The 19,256-nt window shown below is 40.0% G+C and overlaps 1 protein-coding gene and 18 non-coding genes across 23 annotated transcripts in view; 1 reads left to right on the top strand and 18 right to left on the bottom strand.

The window, feature by feature from the left end:
- Positions 1 to 19,256, top strand: part of LOC129372266 (kazrin-like) — a 157,613-nt gene that overhangs the window by 12,704 nt on the left and 125,653 nt on the right. For all 5 annotated transcript variants that reach the window (XR_008607237.1, XR_008607238.1, XM_055049424.1 and 2 more), the window contains exon 3: positions 15,251 to 15,408. Coding sequence is in view for 3 of the 5 variants with exons in the window: in XM_055049424.1 (XP_054905399.1) it covers positions 15,251 to 15,408 (158 nt within the window). In the remaining 2 variants the exon portion in view is untranslated. The remainder of the gene's footprint in view (positions 1 to 15,250; positions 15,409 to 19,256) is intronic.
- Positions 80 to 152, bottom strand: trnar-acg (transfer RNA arginine (anticodon ACG)). The gene has a single exon. It is a non-coding gene; the product is annotated as a tRNA-Arg (tRNA).
- Positions 227 to 299, bottom strand: trnam-cau (transfer RNA methionine (anticodon CAU)). Its single transcript has one exon. It is a non-coding gene; the product is annotated as a tRNA-Met (tRNA).
- On the bottom strand, positions 733 to 805 carry trnar-acg (transfer RNA arginine (anticodon ACG)). Its single transcript has one exon. It is a non-coding gene; the product is annotated as a tRNA-Arg (tRNA).
- On the bottom strand, positions 895 to 967 carry trnam-cau (transfer RNA methionine (anticodon CAU)). The gene has a single exon. It is a non-coding gene; the product is annotated as a tRNA-Met (tRNA).
- trnam-cau (transfer RNA methionine (anticodon CAU)) lies at positions 1,227 to 1,299 on the bottom strand. Its single transcript has one exon. It is a non-coding gene; the product is annotated as a tRNA-Met (tRNA).
- Positions 1,729 to 1,801, bottom strand: trnar-acg (transfer RNA arginine (anticodon ACG)). The gene has a single exon. It is a non-coding gene; the product is annotated as a tRNA-Arg (tRNA).
- Positions 1,877 to 1,949, bottom strand: trnam-cau (transfer RNA methionine (anticodon CAU)). The gene has a single exon. It is a non-coding gene; the product is annotated as a tRNA-Met (tRNA).
- Positions 2,380 to 2,452, bottom strand: trnar-acg (transfer RNA arginine (anticodon ACG)). The gene has a single exon. It is a non-coding gene; the product is annotated as a tRNA-Arg (tRNA).
- trnam-cau (transfer RNA methionine (anticodon CAU)) lies at positions 2,542 to 2,614 on the bottom strand. Its single transcript has one exon. It is a non-coding gene; the product is annotated as a tRNA-Met (tRNA).
- Positions 2,874 to 2,946, bottom strand: trnam-cau (transfer RNA methionine (anticodon CAU)). The gene has a single exon. It is a non-coding gene; the product is annotated as a tRNA-Met (tRNA).
- On the bottom strand, positions 3,046 to 3,118 carry trnar-acg (transfer RNA arginine (anticodon ACG)). The gene has a single exon. It is a non-coding gene; the product is annotated as a tRNA-Arg (tRNA).
- On the bottom strand, positions 3,375 to 3,447 carry trnar-acg (transfer RNA arginine (anticodon ACG)). Its single transcript has one exon. It is a non-coding gene; the product is annotated as a tRNA-Arg (tRNA).
- On the bottom strand, positions 3,522 to 3,594 carry trnam-cau (transfer RNA methionine (anticodon CAU)). The gene has a single exon. It is a non-coding gene; the product is annotated as a tRNA-Met (tRNA).
- On the bottom strand, positions 3,694 to 3,766 carry trnar-acg (transfer RNA arginine (anticodon ACG)). The gene has a single exon. It is a non-coding gene; the product is annotated as a tRNA-Arg (tRNA).
- On the bottom strand, positions 3,856 to 3,928 carry trnav-cac (transfer RNA valine (anticodon CAC)). The gene has a single exon. It is a non-coding gene; the product is annotated as a tRNA-Val (tRNA).
- On the bottom strand, positions 4,028 to 4,100 carry trnar-acg (transfer RNA arginine (anticodon ACG)). The gene has a single exon. It is a non-coding gene; the product is annotated as a tRNA-Arg (tRNA).
- On the bottom strand, positions 4,190 to 4,262 carry trnam-cau (transfer RNA methionine (anticodon CAU)). The gene has a single exon. It is a non-coding gene; the product is annotated as a tRNA-Met (tRNA).
- trnam-cau (transfer RNA methionine (anticodon CAU)) lies at positions 4,848 to 4,920 on the bottom strand. Its single transcript has one exon. It is a non-coding gene; the product is annotated as a tRNA-Met (tRNA).

Here is a 19,256-nt window from a genome sequence, read left to right as displayed (position 1 = left end):
TGATCCTCTCAGGAGGACAGAGATTATGCCGAGGTCGTTGAAGGGGAAACACATATTGTGGACGACAAGAAAGTCTGATTGAGCTAGCCAGGATTCGAACCTAGAATCTTCTGATCCGTAGTCAGACGCGTTATCCATTGCGCCACTAGCCCGTTTCTTTACAATGAGATTCTTCTCATCGTGTCGGACCTCAACTGCCTGAAACATTTGCATCATTCAAAACATGTGCCCTGTGTGAGGGTTGAACTCACGACCTTCAGATTATGAGACTGACGCGCTGCCTGCTGCGCCAACGAGGCCCTGGCATCTTAAACGTGATCCTCTCTGGAGGATAGAGATTGTGCCAAGTACGTTGAATGGGAAAGTGTTTATTGTGGACAACAGAAGAACAGTTTGCTTGAGGTAGCCAGGAGTCAAACCTAGAATATTCTCATCCGTAGTTAGACGCATTATCCATTGCGCCACTAGCCCGTTTCTTTACAATGTGATTGTTGTCATCGTGTCGGACCTCAACTGCCTGGTCGCAGGATGTGGAAAACATTTGCATCATTCAAAACATGTGCCCTGTGTTAGGGGTGAACTCACGACCTACAGATTGTGAGACTGACACGCTGACCGCTGCGCCAACAAGGTTTTGAGAATTTCAAAGTGATCCTCTCAGGAGGACAGAGATTATGCTGAGGTTGTTGAATGGAAAAGTGGCTATAGTGGACGACAGAAGAAAAGTTTGCTTGAGCTAGCCAGGAGTCGAACCTAGAATCTTCTGATCCGTAGTCAGACGCGTTATCCATTGCGCCACTAGCCCGTTTCTTTACAGTGAGATTCTTGTCATCGTGTCAGACCTCAACTGCCTGATTGCAGGATGTGGAAAACATTTGCATCATTCAAAACATGTGCCCCGTGTGAGGGTTGAACTCACGACCTTCAGATTATGAGACTGACGCGCTGACTGCTGCGCCAACGAGGCCCTGGAATTTTCAATGTGATCCTCTCCGGAGGACAGATTATGCCGAGTACGTTGAAAGGGATAGTGGAAATTGTGGACCACAGAAGAAAAGTTTGCTTGAGCTAGCCAGGAGTCAAACCTAGAATCTTCTGATCCGTATTCAGACGCGTTATGCATTGCACCACTAGCCCGTTTCTTAGCAATGAGATTGTTGTCATTGTGTCAGACCTCAACTGCCTGATTGCAGAATGTGGAAAACATTTGCATCATTCAAAACATGTGCCCCGTGTGAGGGTTGAACTCAAGACCTTCAGATTATGAGACTGACGCGCTGCCTGCTGCGCCAACGAGGCCCTGGCATCTTAAACGTGATCCTCTCTGGAGGACAGAGATTATGCCGAGTACGTTGAAAGGGAAAGTGGTTATTGTGGACGACAGAAGAAAAGTTTGCTTGAGCTAGCCAGGAGTCGAACCTAGTATCTTCTGATCCGTAGTCAGACGTCTTATCCATTGCGCCACTAGCCCAATTCTTTATAATGAGGTTCTTGTAATCGTGTCGGACCTCAACTGCCTGGTCGCAGTATGTGGAAAACATTTGCATCATTCAAAACATGTGCCCCGTGTGAGGATTGAACTCACGACCTACAGATTATGAGACTGACAAGCTGTGCACTGCGCCAACAAGGTTTTGATATTTTCAAAGTGATCCTCTCAGGAGGACAGAGATTATGCCGAGGTCGTTGAAGGGGAAACACATATTGTGGACGACAAGAAAGTCTGATTGAGCTAGCCAGGATTCGAACCTAGAATCTTCTGATCCGTAGTCAGACGCGTTATCCATTGCGCCACTAGCCCGTTTTCTTTACAATGAGATTGTTCTCATCGTGTCGGACCTCAACTGCCTGAAACATTTGCATCATTCAAAACATGTGCCCCGTGTGAGGATTGAACTCACGACCTTCAGATTATGAGACTGACGCGCTGCCTGCTGCGTCAACGAGGCCATGGGATCTTAACGTGATCCTCTCTGGAGGACAGAGATTATGCCGAGTACGTTGAATGGGAAAGTGGTTATTGTTGACGACATAAGAAAAGTTTGATTGAGCTAGCCAGGAGTCGAACCTAGAATCTTCTGATCCATAGTCAGACCGTTATCCACTGCGCCAATAGCCCATTTCTTTACAATGAGATAGTTGTCATCGTGTCGGACCTCAAATGCCTGGTCGCAGGATGTGGAAAACATTTGCATCATTCAAAAATGTGCCCCGTGTGAGAATTGAACTAACGACCTACAGATTGTGAGACTGACACGTTGACCGCTGCGCCAACAAGGTTTTGAGATTTTCAAAGTGATCCTCTCAGGAGGACAGAGATTATGCTGAGGTCGTTGAAAGGGAAAGTGGTTATTGTTGACGACATAAGAAAAGTTTGATTGAGCTAGCCAGGAGTCGAACCTAGAATCTTCTGATCCGTAGTCAGACGCGTTATCCATTGCACCACTAGCCCGTTTCTTTACAATGAGATTGTTGTCATCGTGTCGGACCTCAACTGCCTGGTCGCAGGATGTGGAAAACATTTGCATCATTCAAAACATGTGCCCCGTGTGAGGGTTGAACTCACGACCTTCAGATTATGAGACTGACGCGCTGACTGCTGCGCCAACGAGGCCCTGGAATTTTCAATGTGATCCTCTCCGGAGGACAGATTATGCCGAGTACGTTGAAAGGGAAAGTGGCAATTGTGGACGACAGAAGAAAAGTTTGCTTGAGCTAGCCAGGAGTCAAACCTAGAATCTTCTGATCCGTATTCAGACGCGTTATCCATTGCGCCACTAGCCCATTTCTTAGCAATGAGATTGTTGTCATTGTGTCAGACCTCAACTGCCTGATTGCAGAATGTGGAAATCATTTGCATCATTCAAAACATGTGCCCCGTGTGAGGGTTGAACTCACGACCTTCAGATTATGAGACTGACGCTCTGCCTGCTGCGCCAACGAGGCCCTGGCATCTTAAATGTGATCCTCTCTGGAGGACAGAGATTATGCCGAGTACGTTGAATGGGAAAGTGGTTATTGTTGACGACATAAGAAAAGTTTGATTGAGCTAGCCAGGAGTCGAACCTAGAATCTTCTGATCCGTAGTCAGACGCCTTATCCATTGCGCCACTAGCCCAATTCTTTATAATGAGGTTCCTGTAATCGTGTCGGACCTCAACTGCCTGGTCGCAGTATGTGGAAAACATTTGCATCATTCAAAACATGTGCCCCGTGTGAGGATTGAACTCACGACCTACAGATTATGAGACTGACAAGCTGTGCACTGCGCCAACAAGGTTTTGATATTTTCAAAGTGATCCTCTCAGGAGGACAGAGATTATGCCGAGGTCGTTGAAGGGAAACACATATTGTGGACGACAAGAAAGTCTGATTGAGCTAGCCAGGATTCGAACCTAGAATCTTCTGATCCGTAGTCAGACGCGTTATCCATTGCGCCACTAGCCCGTTTCTTTACAATGAGATTGTTCTCATCGTGTCGGACCTCAACTGCCTGAAACATTTGCATCATTCAAAACATGTGCCCCGTGTGAGGGTTGAACTCACGACCTTCAGATTATGAGACTGACGCGCTACCAGCTGCGCCAACGAGGCCCTGGCATCTTAAACGTGATCCTCTCTGGAGGACAGAGATTATGCCGAGTACGTTGAATGGGAAAGTGGTTATTGTTGACAACAGAAGAAAAGTTTGATTGAGCTAGCCAGGAGTCGAACCTAGAATCTTCTGATCCGTAGTCGGACGCGTTATCCACTGCGCCACTAGCCCATTTCTTTACAATGAGATTGTTGTCATCGTGTCGGACCTCAAATGCCTGGTCGCAGGATGTGGAAAACATTTGCATCATTCAAAACATGTGCCCTGTGTGAGGGTTGAACTCACGACCTACAGATTGTGAGACTGACACGCTGACCGCTGCGCCAACAAGGTTTTGAGAATTTCAAAGTGATCCTCTCAGCAGGACAGAGATTATGCTGAGGTCGTTGAAAGGAAAAGTGGTTATTGTGGACCACAGAAGAAAAGTTTAATTGAGCTAGCCAGGAGTCGAACCTAGAATCTTCTGATCCGTAGTCAGACGCGTTATTCATTGCGCCACTAGCCCGTTTCTTTACAGTGAGATTCTTGTCATCGTGTCGGACCTCAACTGCCTGGTCGCAGGATGTGGAAAACATTTGCATCATTCAAAACATGTGCCCCGTGTGAGGGTTGAACTCACGACCTTCAGATTATGAGACTGACGCGCTGCCTGCTGCGCCAACGAGGCACTAGCAGTTTCAACATGATCCTCTCCTGAGGACAGAGATTATGCCAAGTACGTTGAAAGGGAAAGTGGCTATTGTTGACGACAGAAGAAATGTGTGCTTGAGGTAGCCAGGAGTTGAACTCAGACTCTTCTGATTCGTAGTCAGACAGGTTATACAGTCCGCCACTAGCCTGTTTCTTTACAAAGAGGTACTTGTCATCGTTTCGGACCTGGAATGCATGGTTGCAGGATGTGGAAAACATTTGCATCATTCAAAATATATGTCCTGTGTGAGGGAACTCACGACCTTCAGATTATGAGACTGACATGCTGCGCCAATGAGGTTTTGAGATTTTCAAAGCGATCCTCTCAGGAGGATAGAGATTGTGCCAAGTACGTTGAATGGGAAAGTGTTTATTGTGGACAACAGAAGAACAGTTTGCTTGAGCTAGCCAGGAGTCGAACCTAGAATCTTCTCATCCGTAGTTAGACGCGTTATCCATTGCGCCTCTAGCCCGTTTCTTTACAATGAGATTGTTGTCATCGTGTCGGACCTCAACTGCCTGGTCGCAGGATGAGGAAAACATTTGCATCATTCAAAACATGTGCCCTGTGTGAGGGTTGAACTCACGACCTTCAGATTATGAGACTGACGCGCTGCCTGCTGCGCCAACGAGGCCCTGGCATCTTAAACATGATCCTCTCCTGAGGACAGAGATTATGCCAAGTACGTTGAAAGGGAAAGTGGCTATTGTGGACGACAAAAAGGCTGCTTGAGCTAGCCATCAGTCGAGTCTACAATCTTGTTATCCGTAGCAGACGCATTATCCATTGCGCCACTAGCCCGTTTCTTTACTATGAGGTTCTTGTCATCGTGTCGGACCTCGACTGCCTGGACTCAGGATGTGGAAAACATTTTCATAATTCAAAACATGTTCCCGTGTGAGGGTTGAACTCACGACCTTCAGATTATGAGACTGACGCGCTGCCTACTTCGCCACTAGCCCCTGTCTCTGCAGTGAGGTTATTGTCATCATGTCGGACCCCGACTGCCTGGTCGCATGATGTGGCAAAGAAATTGCATTATTCAAAACAATGTGTTTGATTGACCTACCCATCTCATTCTTCCTCTTTTGTCTGTGCTCTTTTGTCAAGAACATTGTTTACAAAGTGATTATTTGTGCACTGCACGACACGACAGCAGAAAGGAAAACCATTTGGTGTTAGAGTGCAATCTAAATCCCGTTATATTTCACAGCATAGTAATTATCACAGAAAAGTTTAAGCTGGAGATAAATGGATTAGAAAAGACAAAGACAGGATAACAAACACAAAGTAATAGGCTGGGAATGTCTTGCAATGAGAATCATGTAATGATATTATAATGTTTAATTAAAGTTGGTAATGAGGGGAAAAGTTGTCAAAGAATCACTCCAAAATTACGTAAATGTTATTTCCCCTGATATTTATGTTGGATTCATTCTTTGACCTAAGCAAACAACTGTATGGCTCAGTGACGTCCCTCTTCCAGAAAAGCTAATGAGTGTACATTTTGAGATTGCTAATCTGTGTGAAATATAAAACTGACCAATGTCATTTCATGAGACTCGTTAGTGTCAATGTAGCTTTGAAATGACTTATATCCAATTCAATTCACATATTTCAACTTTTTTGATGTTTGAATCACAGTTTAAATTTCATTTAGGCCTCAGAAGAGAGGTTCCATTTTGTTTTTGAAGTCCATCCTACTTTTAAAAGCCAGCCCTGCAGGGATGAGGATACAGAGGGGAAGCTGAATATTAGATGTTCTCTACACTTTAATGTTTATTACACTATTACAGTGACTTACCCAAAAGTCTGTAGAAGGAAACCTTCACAGATTTCTTGGGAAGTGCTTATGAAATATTGATTGCATTGTTAGTTTTGTTGGAAGGAAATCATGTCACTGTATTTATAGTGAGAACTGCTTTAAATTCAACAAATTAGTGTTTTAAATACAGATAATGACGCTCGGAAAACTTCCAGCGTCGTGATCCGTGTTCCTGCTGGAAAAAAAGAAGTTCTTTTCATCAAAACATCAGTGGCCGACTCGTGCAATACTTGTTGGCTTTCTGTTGGTTTCTTCTGATTATTCTGTCAGCATGTGGTGTTGCACAGAAGCAGACCACAAACTGCCAGGACTAGGAGTTGTAGTCCAAAAGTAAGGGGTGAAACAGAGAGCTTTACGCCTTACTTTGTATTAAAAAGAACGTGAAACCTTCAGTCTGTCTGATTAGTAATTCAGAGTCGAGCATCACCACTGGCCTTCATGGTGTTTCATCAGTTTCTGTCGTTAAATTGCGAGGGTTTCTTGTTTAGCTCCATTAATCTTCGGTAGCAAGTGGATGATACAACTACAGCAGTTTCACAATTCCCCTGCCAATCACGTTACTCCTCATCCTTTCCTTCAAATCCTCACTTCAGGCGCCTCTGCTCGACATCCAGATGATCCAGCTCTGCTGAGCTTCCCTCTGTGAGATAAGTGATCAACAATGAATGATAAAGTCTTAGTCTTCAAATCTGTACACATACAAGATTACAAAGCAAAGTATAAAGAGTTTGAAGTAAAGCGATCACCCGAACAGTGGTATGTGGAACATGAGATGAAGAACTTTGTACTTCACCTGCAGAATTAGCTGAAAATATTTCCTACAATGAAAAGCTGACAAGTTTTTTTTTTTTTTTTTTTTTTTTTAGATATTCCTGACATATCCATAACTTTTAATTTCCACAGTGGCACCAAAATCCTACAAATCCCCACAGATTATTTGATTTATTGAGAAAATTGCTCAGGTCTTTCAGCCATTATTCTTGTGAATACATAACATTACATCTGAAATAATGTATTAAACATGCATTAATTATTATATCATGTCAGTAGGAATCTTCCAGCAAATGCTGTCATAAAGCTAAGATTAGTGGAATGTCTTTTGTTCTTGTGTAGAAGCTCAACATCTTCTGCTGTAATTATCTTAGAGGTCTCACTGCCTTAGGGAGTTATCGCACTCTAGCTGAGGTGTTATGTTGGCACAGCACAGCAGGCTGAAAAGTCACACAAAGATGACTGAAGCCTTGCATAAAGCAATAAAGCTGTTCATGAACCCGATCAGTAAGATTCATCTCTAAGGCTGAGGACAGTATTTTAAATGATAATATGTCATCTTAATTTATTTGTCCCTTTAGGTAATTCAAGTTTGCTCGGTATACATTTAGCTATTTAACTACACAAACAAAAATAAGCTAGTGCATTGTCTTGTCATAGAAATGCTGCAATGTTTTGTTTCCTTTGCTGATGTCAGTGAGGTTTAATGGAAATTAATTCCATTTCCCTTTTGTTGCTTAGAGCACAGAAATTTCTATCTCAAAAATTAGTCTTTTTCCAGCCATTGATTGCATCCTTCATAACTATATGTAATGTTTTCCCAGTGGTGGGCAGCTTATGTGTGACTGTTTTGCAACCCTTATGTGAACGCTAAACTAGCAAAAGGTTCTCTGGCCACATTACAGTTTCAGAGCTGTCAGTCATAGTTAGTTTATTGGAAAATATTGAATATCATCTTTGACAGAATTGTACTGGACTTTTTGAAGTTTAATAGACTGTAAGTTATTATACCTTGAGTATTAATTGCTTCTTCTGTATGAAGACCCATTTTTGCAAAATTGCTTTATCATGCTACACTTCACTAATTATAACTGATTATTAGTTTATTGGCTTTGTGCTGCTACAGCAACAACTGCTACTGAAACACTACAACAATTGCCTATTAAAAATACAACTTAATCTCATGCATCACTCCGCAAATGCTGTCTATGCTAATGAAGAAATGCTTTCAGATGAATTCAAATGAAAGTGAAACTGACAGAATGACTTACTTTCTGTTTATTTTTGCTAATTATTTGACTACCTAGGTTGCAAATTGAAATCTTTAGATCTTGTAATTTTGATTTAGAAAAGTATAATTCATAGTAATACGTGCCAAGATAGGATGTCGTCACTTTAATTTCCTTTTTTGTGGGAAATATTCAGTCACTACATCACATGCTTAAGTTTAAACGGTTTCTACCACTGTTTATGTTTCAAAATGTATTAGAGTTCTGAAGAGGACTATTTGCATTTTTATGTTTGTCCTGATGTCCCCTTATAACTGCAACACATATCTAAAATCTAATAATTTTTTGTGAATATTACCTGCAGGGGAAATTCATGTAAATCTTTATGGTTCTTTCTTCAACAAGTATAACTTAGTTTTCCTTTTAAATTCTCAAAGTGAAATTTGCCACTGATCACACCAGTCTGTGCTTGGTGTGATCCATTTTCGCATGCTGACTGTTCTGCATACCTCGGATGTAACAAGTGGTTGTTTGAGCTTCTGTCCCCTTTTCATCATCTGGTATGAGCATGGCGATTGTCCTGACTTTTGACGTCAGGATTCTTTTGTCCATACAACTTTTGTTGGGAGCTTTCTTTGTAAACTCAAATGATGGGGAAGTATCAACACACTCATAGTCTCTGAAACATTCAGAACAACCAATAGCAACCATTACTTAACAATGAACTGAATCCCCATTTTTTCTATTTTAATGCTTGGAACTTCATTAGATTGTCTTCACGATGTCTGAATGACTAAATGCTGCCATGCATTTAGTGGAGTCAGAGCTACTGCAGTCACCGGTGCACATTTTGTCCTGCAGTTAGTGTTTCATATGTAAGGTCATTGTTACCCACCATATCAACCAGGTTACAAACCAAGCACCAGCTCTTGAAAATAGAGTTCAAACAAAAGTGAAACAAGAAACTTGAACTAAAACACAGGTCATTTCAAACTGGCCAGGCAGCAAGCAAAAGCTGTTAGCTCAAATAAAGATTGAAAATACAGCAGCCAAGTCAAAAGTTATCAAAGCACCCAACAGGTGCTTTGATAGGAAAGCGGTTTCTTTCCTCACCCATCTTGTCATCAAAGATGGGTGCTTTGATAACAACTGCTCACAAACACAGCTGTTTGGAAGGAAGCATTTTAAATAAGGAGGCCTCTTCTTGGATTGGCTGAACCGACTGCCACTCAAGACAGCTTCCATTTTCTGTTTACTAAAACTGAACTAATTTTAAGCCTTCCACAAATGAATACCGCCTAGCATAAGTTGTGTTATCCTTTTTGCTTGATTTTTAAGCGATTTCTTTCCTCAGATCTAACATTTCTAGAGTATAATCTTGCTTCCAATGGAGACGATTTGTTTTGTAGGTAAAGAGATTATACTTTCACGAAGCTCAGTCATGTTTCCTGGAATGATGAGTTTTGTAGCAGAAATCCATCCTTAATTTTGTTGCAAAGAAGGCAAGCACATGTATTGAAGAGATTATTTTTAATAAGATGTTTTATTTGTCGAACAATTTATTCTGTCTGCACTGTGAGAGGTTCAGGAGGGTGCGTTGTGGACACTACCATCTTCCATATATGGAAGTGCTTCCTGTTTCAGAGGGGTTTTTTTTTAAATTACTTATTGGCTTTAAAAAACAATGAAAAAGATAGCATTTCATTTGTTTCACGTTTTTAAAAATCTTCTACAATGTGATGATGCTTGCAGTTCAATTTGTATTCTACTTTAGAAATAAGATCGAGGAAAACAAAACACCTTTTTGAATAAAAGCAAGGCTGCGCCTCTGAGTAAAACTGTCATGGTGTTTCCAATGTTTAACTTATGGATCCATACCTAGGGATTAACAATAACAAACAAATGAACGTCTCTTTTTGAAATGAGCACAGGCAAAGATATGCCTCTAGATGCCTGTCCCAGATCCAAACTTTGACAGTGAAAAGAAGCAGCAAAAGCATTTTTTTTTTTTTACTTCAGTGATGGGTTTTGAAGAGGCACACGCTCAGACCACCCACTCTCTCTATGAAGAAGCTTTTCAAATACATCCAGTTCACATAACTCAGTTTATTCATTGTTAGGTTCTGCGTTGGGATGTGTGTACTCAAGTCTTCCTGTTTCAGCAAGTAAAGCTTTGTGTTGGCTGCGACCAAAATCAAAAACAGTCAGAGCCTTCAAAGCAGCAGACATGATGATTTTTTTTCCTTTCAACTCGACAGAGCCTTATGTTTGTTTACGAGGCCAGATTACCAGAAGATGACCTGACACGATGAACACCAAAAAAGACATCATTTGTTTGGTGATTTTATTTTGTCTATGCCTTTTGAATCAGTTTATGTTTCTGATTATTCTGCTCTATTATCTCTCTTGCTGAAATGGAGATTGAAATGGAGGCAGTGTAATCCATTCAACCAGCTGAGAACGTCTTTTCAAGCAGAGCACAAAAAGCACGAGAACGAGGACAGAAAGATGAAGAAACCTCATGGAAGTCTGAGCGGAGACTTCGAATCGAGGGGGATGCGTTTTGTGCTGTAGGGGAAAAAAATGGTTGGGGAGGGGGAAAAAAAAAGTGATCCACTGCCAGATTTCTCTGTCAAACTTATACTCGCACACATAAATACACCCACATGTAAACACATGCGTGCGCACCCACCTAGTGTTTTGAAGTGCACAGCCCTACACCTCCAGGAAAAGCACATCCCATATCTGCTGCTTTGCTTTTATTCCACCCCGTACAGCAGTAACAGATACGATTAGTGGGCTTTAATGAGCTCTGTGGAGATGAGGGTTCTGCTCGCCGATTCACAGCTGCCGGGCCCCCAGGGGGTTCAGTTCCACCAAGCCAGTGATGTGTGCTGTCTCTCTGCCTGCACCATCTCTCTGTCCTCATCCCCCACCATGAAAATTTCGTGTGGGTATCGGAGGCAGGGTGGAGTTGTGTGGATTTGTGGCTGCATAATGTGTCAGCATGTATCCGCTGCATAAAGATAACATGTTATTTAACTGTGAAAGCTAAAATCTCTCCTGTGACATATTGTGCCTTATCAATTTGTCATGAAGGAATAATTAGCATTCCTTCAAAAACAAAGATGTAAGTTTTTTTGTCACTTTATTAAAAATGATTTACATGGAAAATATAACTGTAATTATTATGTCAGCTGTCGTCCTTAGTAATGATTACAATCACAATGAAGTGCTTTTAAAAAGAAGACCACATTTCTGAATGTTATATTACACACAAACATTCAAAAATACGTAGTCGATTTTATTTCACTGATTGTGTTTTTAGAGGTTTCACATTGTATTATGTATGTCATCTATCAAGAAATTTCCTGTTTTACAAATGTGAAGTACAAATCTGTAGTATATATATATATATATATATATATAATATATATATATTATATATATATATATATATATATATATATATATATATATATATATATATATATATATATATATATATATATATATTATACAATTTATTGCAATGTTTCATATAAATTGTCAGGAGCCAAAACATTATTTTATGATAAAAGATTTTCTTTTTTCAAATTTTTCATTCATCTTGTGGTGCGACAAAATGATGTAAGAGCCTGTTATTCAATGTTTTATCTTGACTTTTGCCAATAGGGGGCAGTATTGGATAGCGCTGGTAATAGCTTGTCCTCTGAGGAACTGTTTGGAGTCAATAGACTAAAACATTAAACTTTAAAATGTTATGATTGCCACAAAATATAATCTTTCAAAGTCTGTCATTTTTTTTCTTGACCTCTTGAAATGTATTTTTTTGCAATGTTTATTATGTGTTTCTTCTGTAGATATTATTCTGCAGATCCTGTTGTTTTAATTTTGCAACTTACGTTGGAGAGATTTGAGCTTATGTATGGTGGAAAAAAAGTAAAACCATTGTGAAAGGTATTAACTTTCACAGTAGAAGTGACTGTTGAATACAATGATGTAAAACAAAGTCTATAAAGACTATTAAAGCTGTTTTACTTTAAAATATTTTTAGTAGAAAATGGCAAATAACCTTTCAGAAATTAAACATTTTGCAGCTGCGTATTCAGTTTTGTTGACCGAACAAACAGGGTTTTGGTAGAGCACACCTGAACCGATATAAACAATGACATCATCTGCAAAAAATTTAATAATTTCTACAAGTTTTTTGTTTTATCGCTTAATTCTTATTGGTTGTGCACCTTTTTCAATTAGGTTGTAATGAAATGAGAACGTGACACCCTGAAGCACTTGGTCCTCCGTTCTTGGTTGTAATTGGGTGCATTCACATTTGTGTTCAAAATATTCAAGTAAAATAAATGACATGAAGGTCAAATTTCAACTTTGTAAATATAATTTTTTTGTACAGAGCCAGTCTATACCTGTGGCTCTCTGTCATTAGTTTCATATTTGCTGAAGGCAAGCTGCAGGTGAAATCTATTTTAGGCTTTACATGAAGACGCAAAATGACTCTCACTATAGTTTGTTGTATTTTTCAATCTTGCTGAAGGCAGTGACATCTTTTGGATCTCTAGTTACCAGTGTTGCCAGAGTTGCCTAATAATTTATCTGTTCTCATTTAAAAAGTAGCTTAGGTGCAGTGCTGATTACTTAATTTTTAAAAAATATTTAAATTGGATTACAAGAAATGTCGATGTCCATTAGCACATTTGTACACCTTATAATGAGGGTGGTTCAGTCATTGTCATTTAACTTATACTTTTAGATTAAACAGTTGTAACTTGTTGCTTCAGAGACTTGATGATTACCAGAAAGGTAATCAGTATTGGATAATCAATATGTAGGATAAAGGTCAGCATTTCAGGGGTTATGGTTCATTTAAACAAAATAGTGGTATTGATTTTGGCACATAACGTAGCTTTTGTGATCAATGACAATAGATTTTAATTGGATCAATATTATGTGCTTTGTCTTAATGTTATATATCCTGTTGAAATTGTTTTCATGTTATTCGCAGTGAACTGAATGAGGAAAATCTGATTTTCAGAATCACATTTCAACAATTTGATTGATGTGATATTTTCACAGACTGGTAAAAATACAGATTTCCAAAGTGCTGTAAATAAATACAGAACATGAGTGAAGAAATGTTGATTTATGTTTGCCCATTTAACTACTTACGGCTAAAGTTAGCTCTTTTATTAATGCTTTTTAACCTGTCATTAAATGAAAAGGAAATAAGGTTGAGGCCAACCAAGAGACATTTTCTTGGCTAATTGGTTTCAACAGGATATATAACATGGTTTATATTTGGATAAACTAAAATACAAGCTGTAAAATGTAATGACTGCCATATAATCCTTTTAAGCCTCTCGTTTATATGTTCTCACGTTGCCATTTATCTTTTTCTTTTGTAAGTTTTTTTGTGTGTACATGCTGTGAACTAGTCGGTGCAGTGATAGACGGTGTAGGGATTAGTTTAAAGATGAAGTGGACTGTGTAGGTGAACCTAACATGCAGCATTTTCCAGCCTACTGTCACCAAGGGGGGGAACTGATTACCACATTGGACCGTTTTGTTTTTCTTTGCGATCAAGTGGTTGAAATGTTGTGGGCTCTTGATGTCATTTTTATTTATTTATTTTTTCCATTCAACATTCCACCGCCAGTGAGATATTCTTTGATTTCTAGTCTTGCCAAGTAGAGGGCACTGTGATTGTGCAGTAAGAATTGCACCCCACAAATCCCGACCGAAACCGGATCCACACACTTTCTGATGTTATGAATTAGTGAATTAATGCTGATATTCCATAAAAAAGTGAATATGTGGCATTTTGTCTTTTAATCACCACAAATTAAATAAAAATGAAATGAAATTGAGGCCGAAACTCCCATTTATGCACGTTCTGTTGTCCATCTTTTATGACTGAAGAGATTTATCAGACACTCAGACTGACTAAAGTGTCTTGAAATTCAGACGACAAATGCCCCTGTTCACATATTCATTACTCTGACTTCTGCCTGACTCTCACCTCGGGGAGGGACATGGGCTTCCTCTTCGGGTCCTTCGTTTCCTTCTTATCTGTGCCGCCTTCAATCCCAACTTGTCAAATTTTCTCCTCGGAGCTTGTTTGCTTGGAAATGTCAGCAGTCGTGGTGATAGAATTTTGTTGTTGCGCAACACATTAATCTAGCCTCTCTCGCTGTCTCCCCTCTCTCTCTCTCTCTCGCTCTCTGTCTATCTCTCTCTTTCTTTCTCTATGCATGGGCGTTTGTGTCTGAAAGAGGCTTTACATTTGCATCCTGAAAATACCTTATCCAGCTGCTTGGCCTCAAATCATCCTACTCACTGGGATTAGGCAGGTCGCATTTCGTTATTTGGCAGAAATGTGCCAGCAGAGGATTTTTAGCTAGACATAATAGATTTAATGGCTCAAAGTTTGCATAAAATCACCTCTGGACAGATGGCCAATCCTTAAACCTCATTTCTGACTGACATGGCTATAACTTTAGAATAATTTAAATTCTGGAAAGAAGAGGGATGATGGATAATGACACTTCAGGGGTTAGCGTAGCAACTCATGTAAAATTCAAAAGATGTTTGCTAAACCCCCACAAAGATATGGAAATCACCCGTTCCTCCACGCCTTCATCTATCCTGAATTTCCACCAGAAATATTTGCCGTGACCCTTCGCAGACTAGAGGTCACTCAGTCGTAAATGGGAAGTGTGATTAGGAAGTGTGTATGAGAGAGAGAGGGGCAGGAAGTACAGTAAGGGTGGTGAGTTTTTAATGAAGGAGAGGAAACCTGGAAGGAGAGGCTTGCCAGGGACACACAGGGGAGAGAACAGGAAAACAAAAACAGGATGGCTCTCAAGCTGAAGTGGAACATTCTGAACCAGAGATCATGTCGCCGGAGAAAGTTGGTGACAGCAGAAAACTAGTTTGTGGTCGCTGTTATTTGTGTGCTATAACATATTCACAATATATTTACAGAATACAAGTAAGAAAGACAGTTATGTTTTTTTCACAGTGTGGTGCTCGTAAATCTCCCTGTATTAGAAACAAAAGCTGTACTAAAGAAGAAACAAATATAGAATCAGTTTATATGATTTTATGTCTGTGTCGCCCTGTAGCTGTGCAGTCGCTGAACAATCTGAACGACCAGATTGCAAGCTTTATGGTGACCAGACCCAAATCCCTGGAGCAGCAGGAGCAGGCCTACTCTCCTCCGGAGAAGGAGACCCTGCAGAAGTCCATGAACCTGATGCGGCACCTCCTTGTTGACGCCCAGGTACAAATTATTATTTTTTCTTTCTAGAATTAAAAAAGAAGGCAGGTGGTTAAAGTAATTTGCAGACTTTTTGACTCTAAAATCCAAATCTATGCAAAAAAATCTCCCTTTTTTGCATTTTGTCATTTTGTAACCTCAAGCTTAAGTGTAAGTGATTGGGATAAGAGATGGGAGATATTTAGTCTTCCATCTTAAAGGGAATATTATCAGCCATGCTTGTTATGGCTGATACAAAATAGTGCATTGCTGCAAAGGGGAAAATGATACATAGATCTAGATTTATTTTGCAAATAAAAATCACAAAAGTGTGGCATGCATTTAAGTCTATACCAACACTTATTGAAATTATTTCAATTCGGTCAGTAGGAGGAGGCTATAATTTTCAGGTCATGCAATGGATTATCAATTGGTTTCAGGGCTGTGCTTTGATATGATCTATTCTTTTAGTTGGTCGTATATTTAGAGCTGTTGTAATTCTGGAAAGGTAATAAGTCTCTGACTGGTTTTCATGCAGGTTTGCCTTTCAACTTCAGCCAGTTTCCTGTTAAAACTAGTTGGCTAGCGTTGCTTTTAAAGAACAAAAGTCAACAGGATGTTCATATGTGTAAAATTATGGAGAAATTTTTTTTTATTGTGTTAAATTGCAAATTTTGTTTTGTATGAGCACATCACATGCCTCATTTTGCATCAGTGCAAATTCTTTCTGAGGGTAAGCAATTATGTTTATAAAGCCTTTATATCAGAGTGTCAAATTAAATGAAAATGTTGACTGTAATGAGATGAAACTACAAACTTACACTTCCTCCAGTCTGCCAATTTATTATATTTGGCAGTGACAGGTCTGCTACATGCACCACTCTTTTAGCAGCTCCTGCAACTGTCAATTTTGTTGTGATCTCCCAACCACCACGGATGGCAACTTTTAATTGAAACTCCTGTCACGTCCCGTCAGCTCAGAAAAATTAATTTTCAGATGGATTAATTGCCCAGGTGAGAAGCTGAAGGGGAGCAGAAAGTGTTTCTGCAATTTGGTGTGGCTGCTTTCTGCTGATAAGTCAATTAGCTGAATCGCAATTACAATGTGAAAGAATAAAATGGGGTGATGCTATTGTCTTTTCCTCAGCTTTTTCCTCATGTTTCGTGCTTGTTATGGCTGATTAGTTCATATAACCTTTGTTAGAAAGGGCGGCTAAAAAGGAGGACATGAAACTCCAGATTCCTGAGAGATTAAATTAGTGGAGGGAGGATTCATCAAATGTAAGTGGCAACGTGTGATTCAGTTGTTTCCTTTTAATTTGCATGAATTTGTTTTCTTTGTCTTGCAGTGTCGAACCTTTTCAAAAGGATTTTGATAGTAAATCAAATGCAGGAACGACGACTTTGGAAGTCATGTAAACTGTGTTAACCTGCTATTTAAAAAAATAAAATAAAATGCTCCCTCAAAAACAAACTAACTTCTCTACTTGTTATCTTTGAATGTTACAAAACAGTTTTGGTCTCAAAGTCAATTGAAAATCAACTGCAGGCCTGAAGACAAGACATGCAGAGACTACTGAGTGACTGGTGGTGACCCTGAATGCTCCTTCCTATTTTCACCTTATCGGTGTCGCTCTTTCATTCTTCCTCCAAAAGACAGGTAGCCATGGTGGCTGTTAATTTACTCTCTCAGGTATTCTGCCTGCAATCTTTCTCCTCTGAACATCATTCTTCTCGTGCAGGTAATGTGTCATCAGCCAGTATCAATTGGCATTCATGCCCTTTTGGTTTCCTCAAATCAAACGGCTTCATGGAATATTAAGTAGCTGATGTCTCAATGAGGAAACAATTAAAAACCTGTGCCGTTCGTAATGCCCAGCCTCTTCTACGGAGGCTGTAGTGTAAAAAAAAAAAAAACACTAATAATAGTAACAAGACTAAGGTAGAACTAAATGATTTATAATGAATCATATTAGGTTAATTGGTTTTTAAAATTGCCTTTAGGTGAGAGAGAGAGTGTGTGTGTGAATGGCTGTGTGTTCTGTGGGTCTCTGTGTTTCCCTGTGATGGACTAATGACCTGCTCAATGACCTCTATATGTGTCTACCAGCCCCAGACACTTTGTATGGATAAGTGCGTATTGACGATGGACAGACAATTCATAAATATTATGAATTTAGCTCTCCTTCATATAGCTGGCCATTTACAAGCTTTACGGTAATCTTAGCATGAAGCACAAGTTCATGGACGAGCCGTGATGAGACAATTATGTACACAGGTTAGATTTTCCTTCTTTTTTTCTGATCCAGGAATGTCGCATTAAATATCTGGTATAATAAAGCCATTTAGGTCTCTATCTTTTATGTTTGTTAATAGTTTTCGTCAGTGTCGTTCCTAACTCCCCTGCTCCCTCTGATTGAGGTCCAGAATCAGAAGGTACCCCGCTGACCAAACTGCTTAATTAAAACGCATTTAATGTCTTAAATAAAATCCCTCCATCTCAAACTGAAGCCTCCTGACATACCACTGGAGTTTATTTACTGCTATTGTCCGTCTGGTCAGGGCTCACTGCAGAGCTGCTTCACGTGGATCCTCCATCCACACCAAAGGCCCATCTGGTATGTATCCTGCAGTCAAGCTGGGACGAGATGGGCTGCTGAGCATTTTCTACCGACCCTCCCTCTAATTCTCTTCTCCATGCTGTACTCAGCTGCGACTGCATTAGTTGAGCTGTCAGTCATCACGGGCGGGGAGAACGGGGTTCCTCTGAGGAGGGGAGAAGGGTATGGTTTGGGCATAGGGGGTGTGCAAACGCAGTTAGGAGGCCATTTAAAGGTGACTTTGAGAGTGACTAAGAAGAGACGGAGATAAATAAGATCTGTCTGACCCCCTGCAACCTCCACTTCACTTTAATCATCAGTGGAGCACTGCAGACACGCCTGTCAAGCTCAGAGGGAAAAAAACAAACAAAGCAAAAGACAGTAAAACAAATAAGACACGTCTTTGAGTCTGGCAGATATTCATTTACCAAAAATGTTAGCCTTGAAAACAATTGCAGGGATGATCAATACTACGTGGAAGGAAATTTTCCAAGGAAGAAAAAAAAATAAGTTTGCTGTGATGGCATTTTAAAAATATATATATATTGAATGTAGAGAAATTGATTTTCTTAGCTTGACCATTCTTAGAGGATCAATATCAGAATGCTGTGACATGTTAAAGTAAGATTTCTTAGTGACATCGTTACAGTTATATTCCTCTGCCAATATCTGTATAGAACATTAGACCAAAACTCCATAAACCAAACAAAATCCAATTGAAAATCTGGTTCAGGACTTTTAAAACTGATGTTTACATACTTTCTTTAGATATGCAGCGCTGGTAGAAACATAACCCATAAAACTTCCACTTCAGTTATGTCCTGGTTTTCTGTTCGTCACATAAAATCCCAATAAAATTTGTTGAGGATTTTGGTTACAGTTTGACAAATTGAAAAAGTTAAAGGCTTATAAAATTCAGTAAATGAGATAAGCGATGAGACTAAATATTTCAACACCAAAGGCCGACTTACTCGTTTGTTAGCAAATTGTTCTGGATTTGTGACGTGGGTCGAGGCGGAGCACAAAGAGGAGACAGCAGACTCACTGGGTGTAGGGGGCGAAGGTGGGGGGTAGAAAATGTGTGACGGGTCTGGCTGGGTCAGTCTGGCTCTCTCTCCTCCTGTGGCCTCAGATGGCCCATCAGAGCACGTTTCTTTTACCCATGCATAATACATCACCCAGGTTCCATCTGCCCTCTCAGCCTGTCCTCTGACTTCGTAGACCTGTATTAATAGCCTCTCGTCCAATCACTGGCAAGCCATAGAAGCAAAC

Source organism: Poeciliopsis prolifica, unplaced genomic scaffold (assembly GCF_027474105.1).
Source record: "Poeciliopsis prolifica strain line A6 unplaced genomic scaffold, Auburn_PproV2 SCAFFOLD029, whole genome shotgun sequence".
NCBI lineage: Eukaryota > Metazoa > Chordata > Actinopteri > Cyprinodontiformes > Poeciliidae > Poeciliopsis > Poeciliopsis prolifica.
This window is presented reverse-complemented; position numbering and strand designations above follow the sequence as displayed.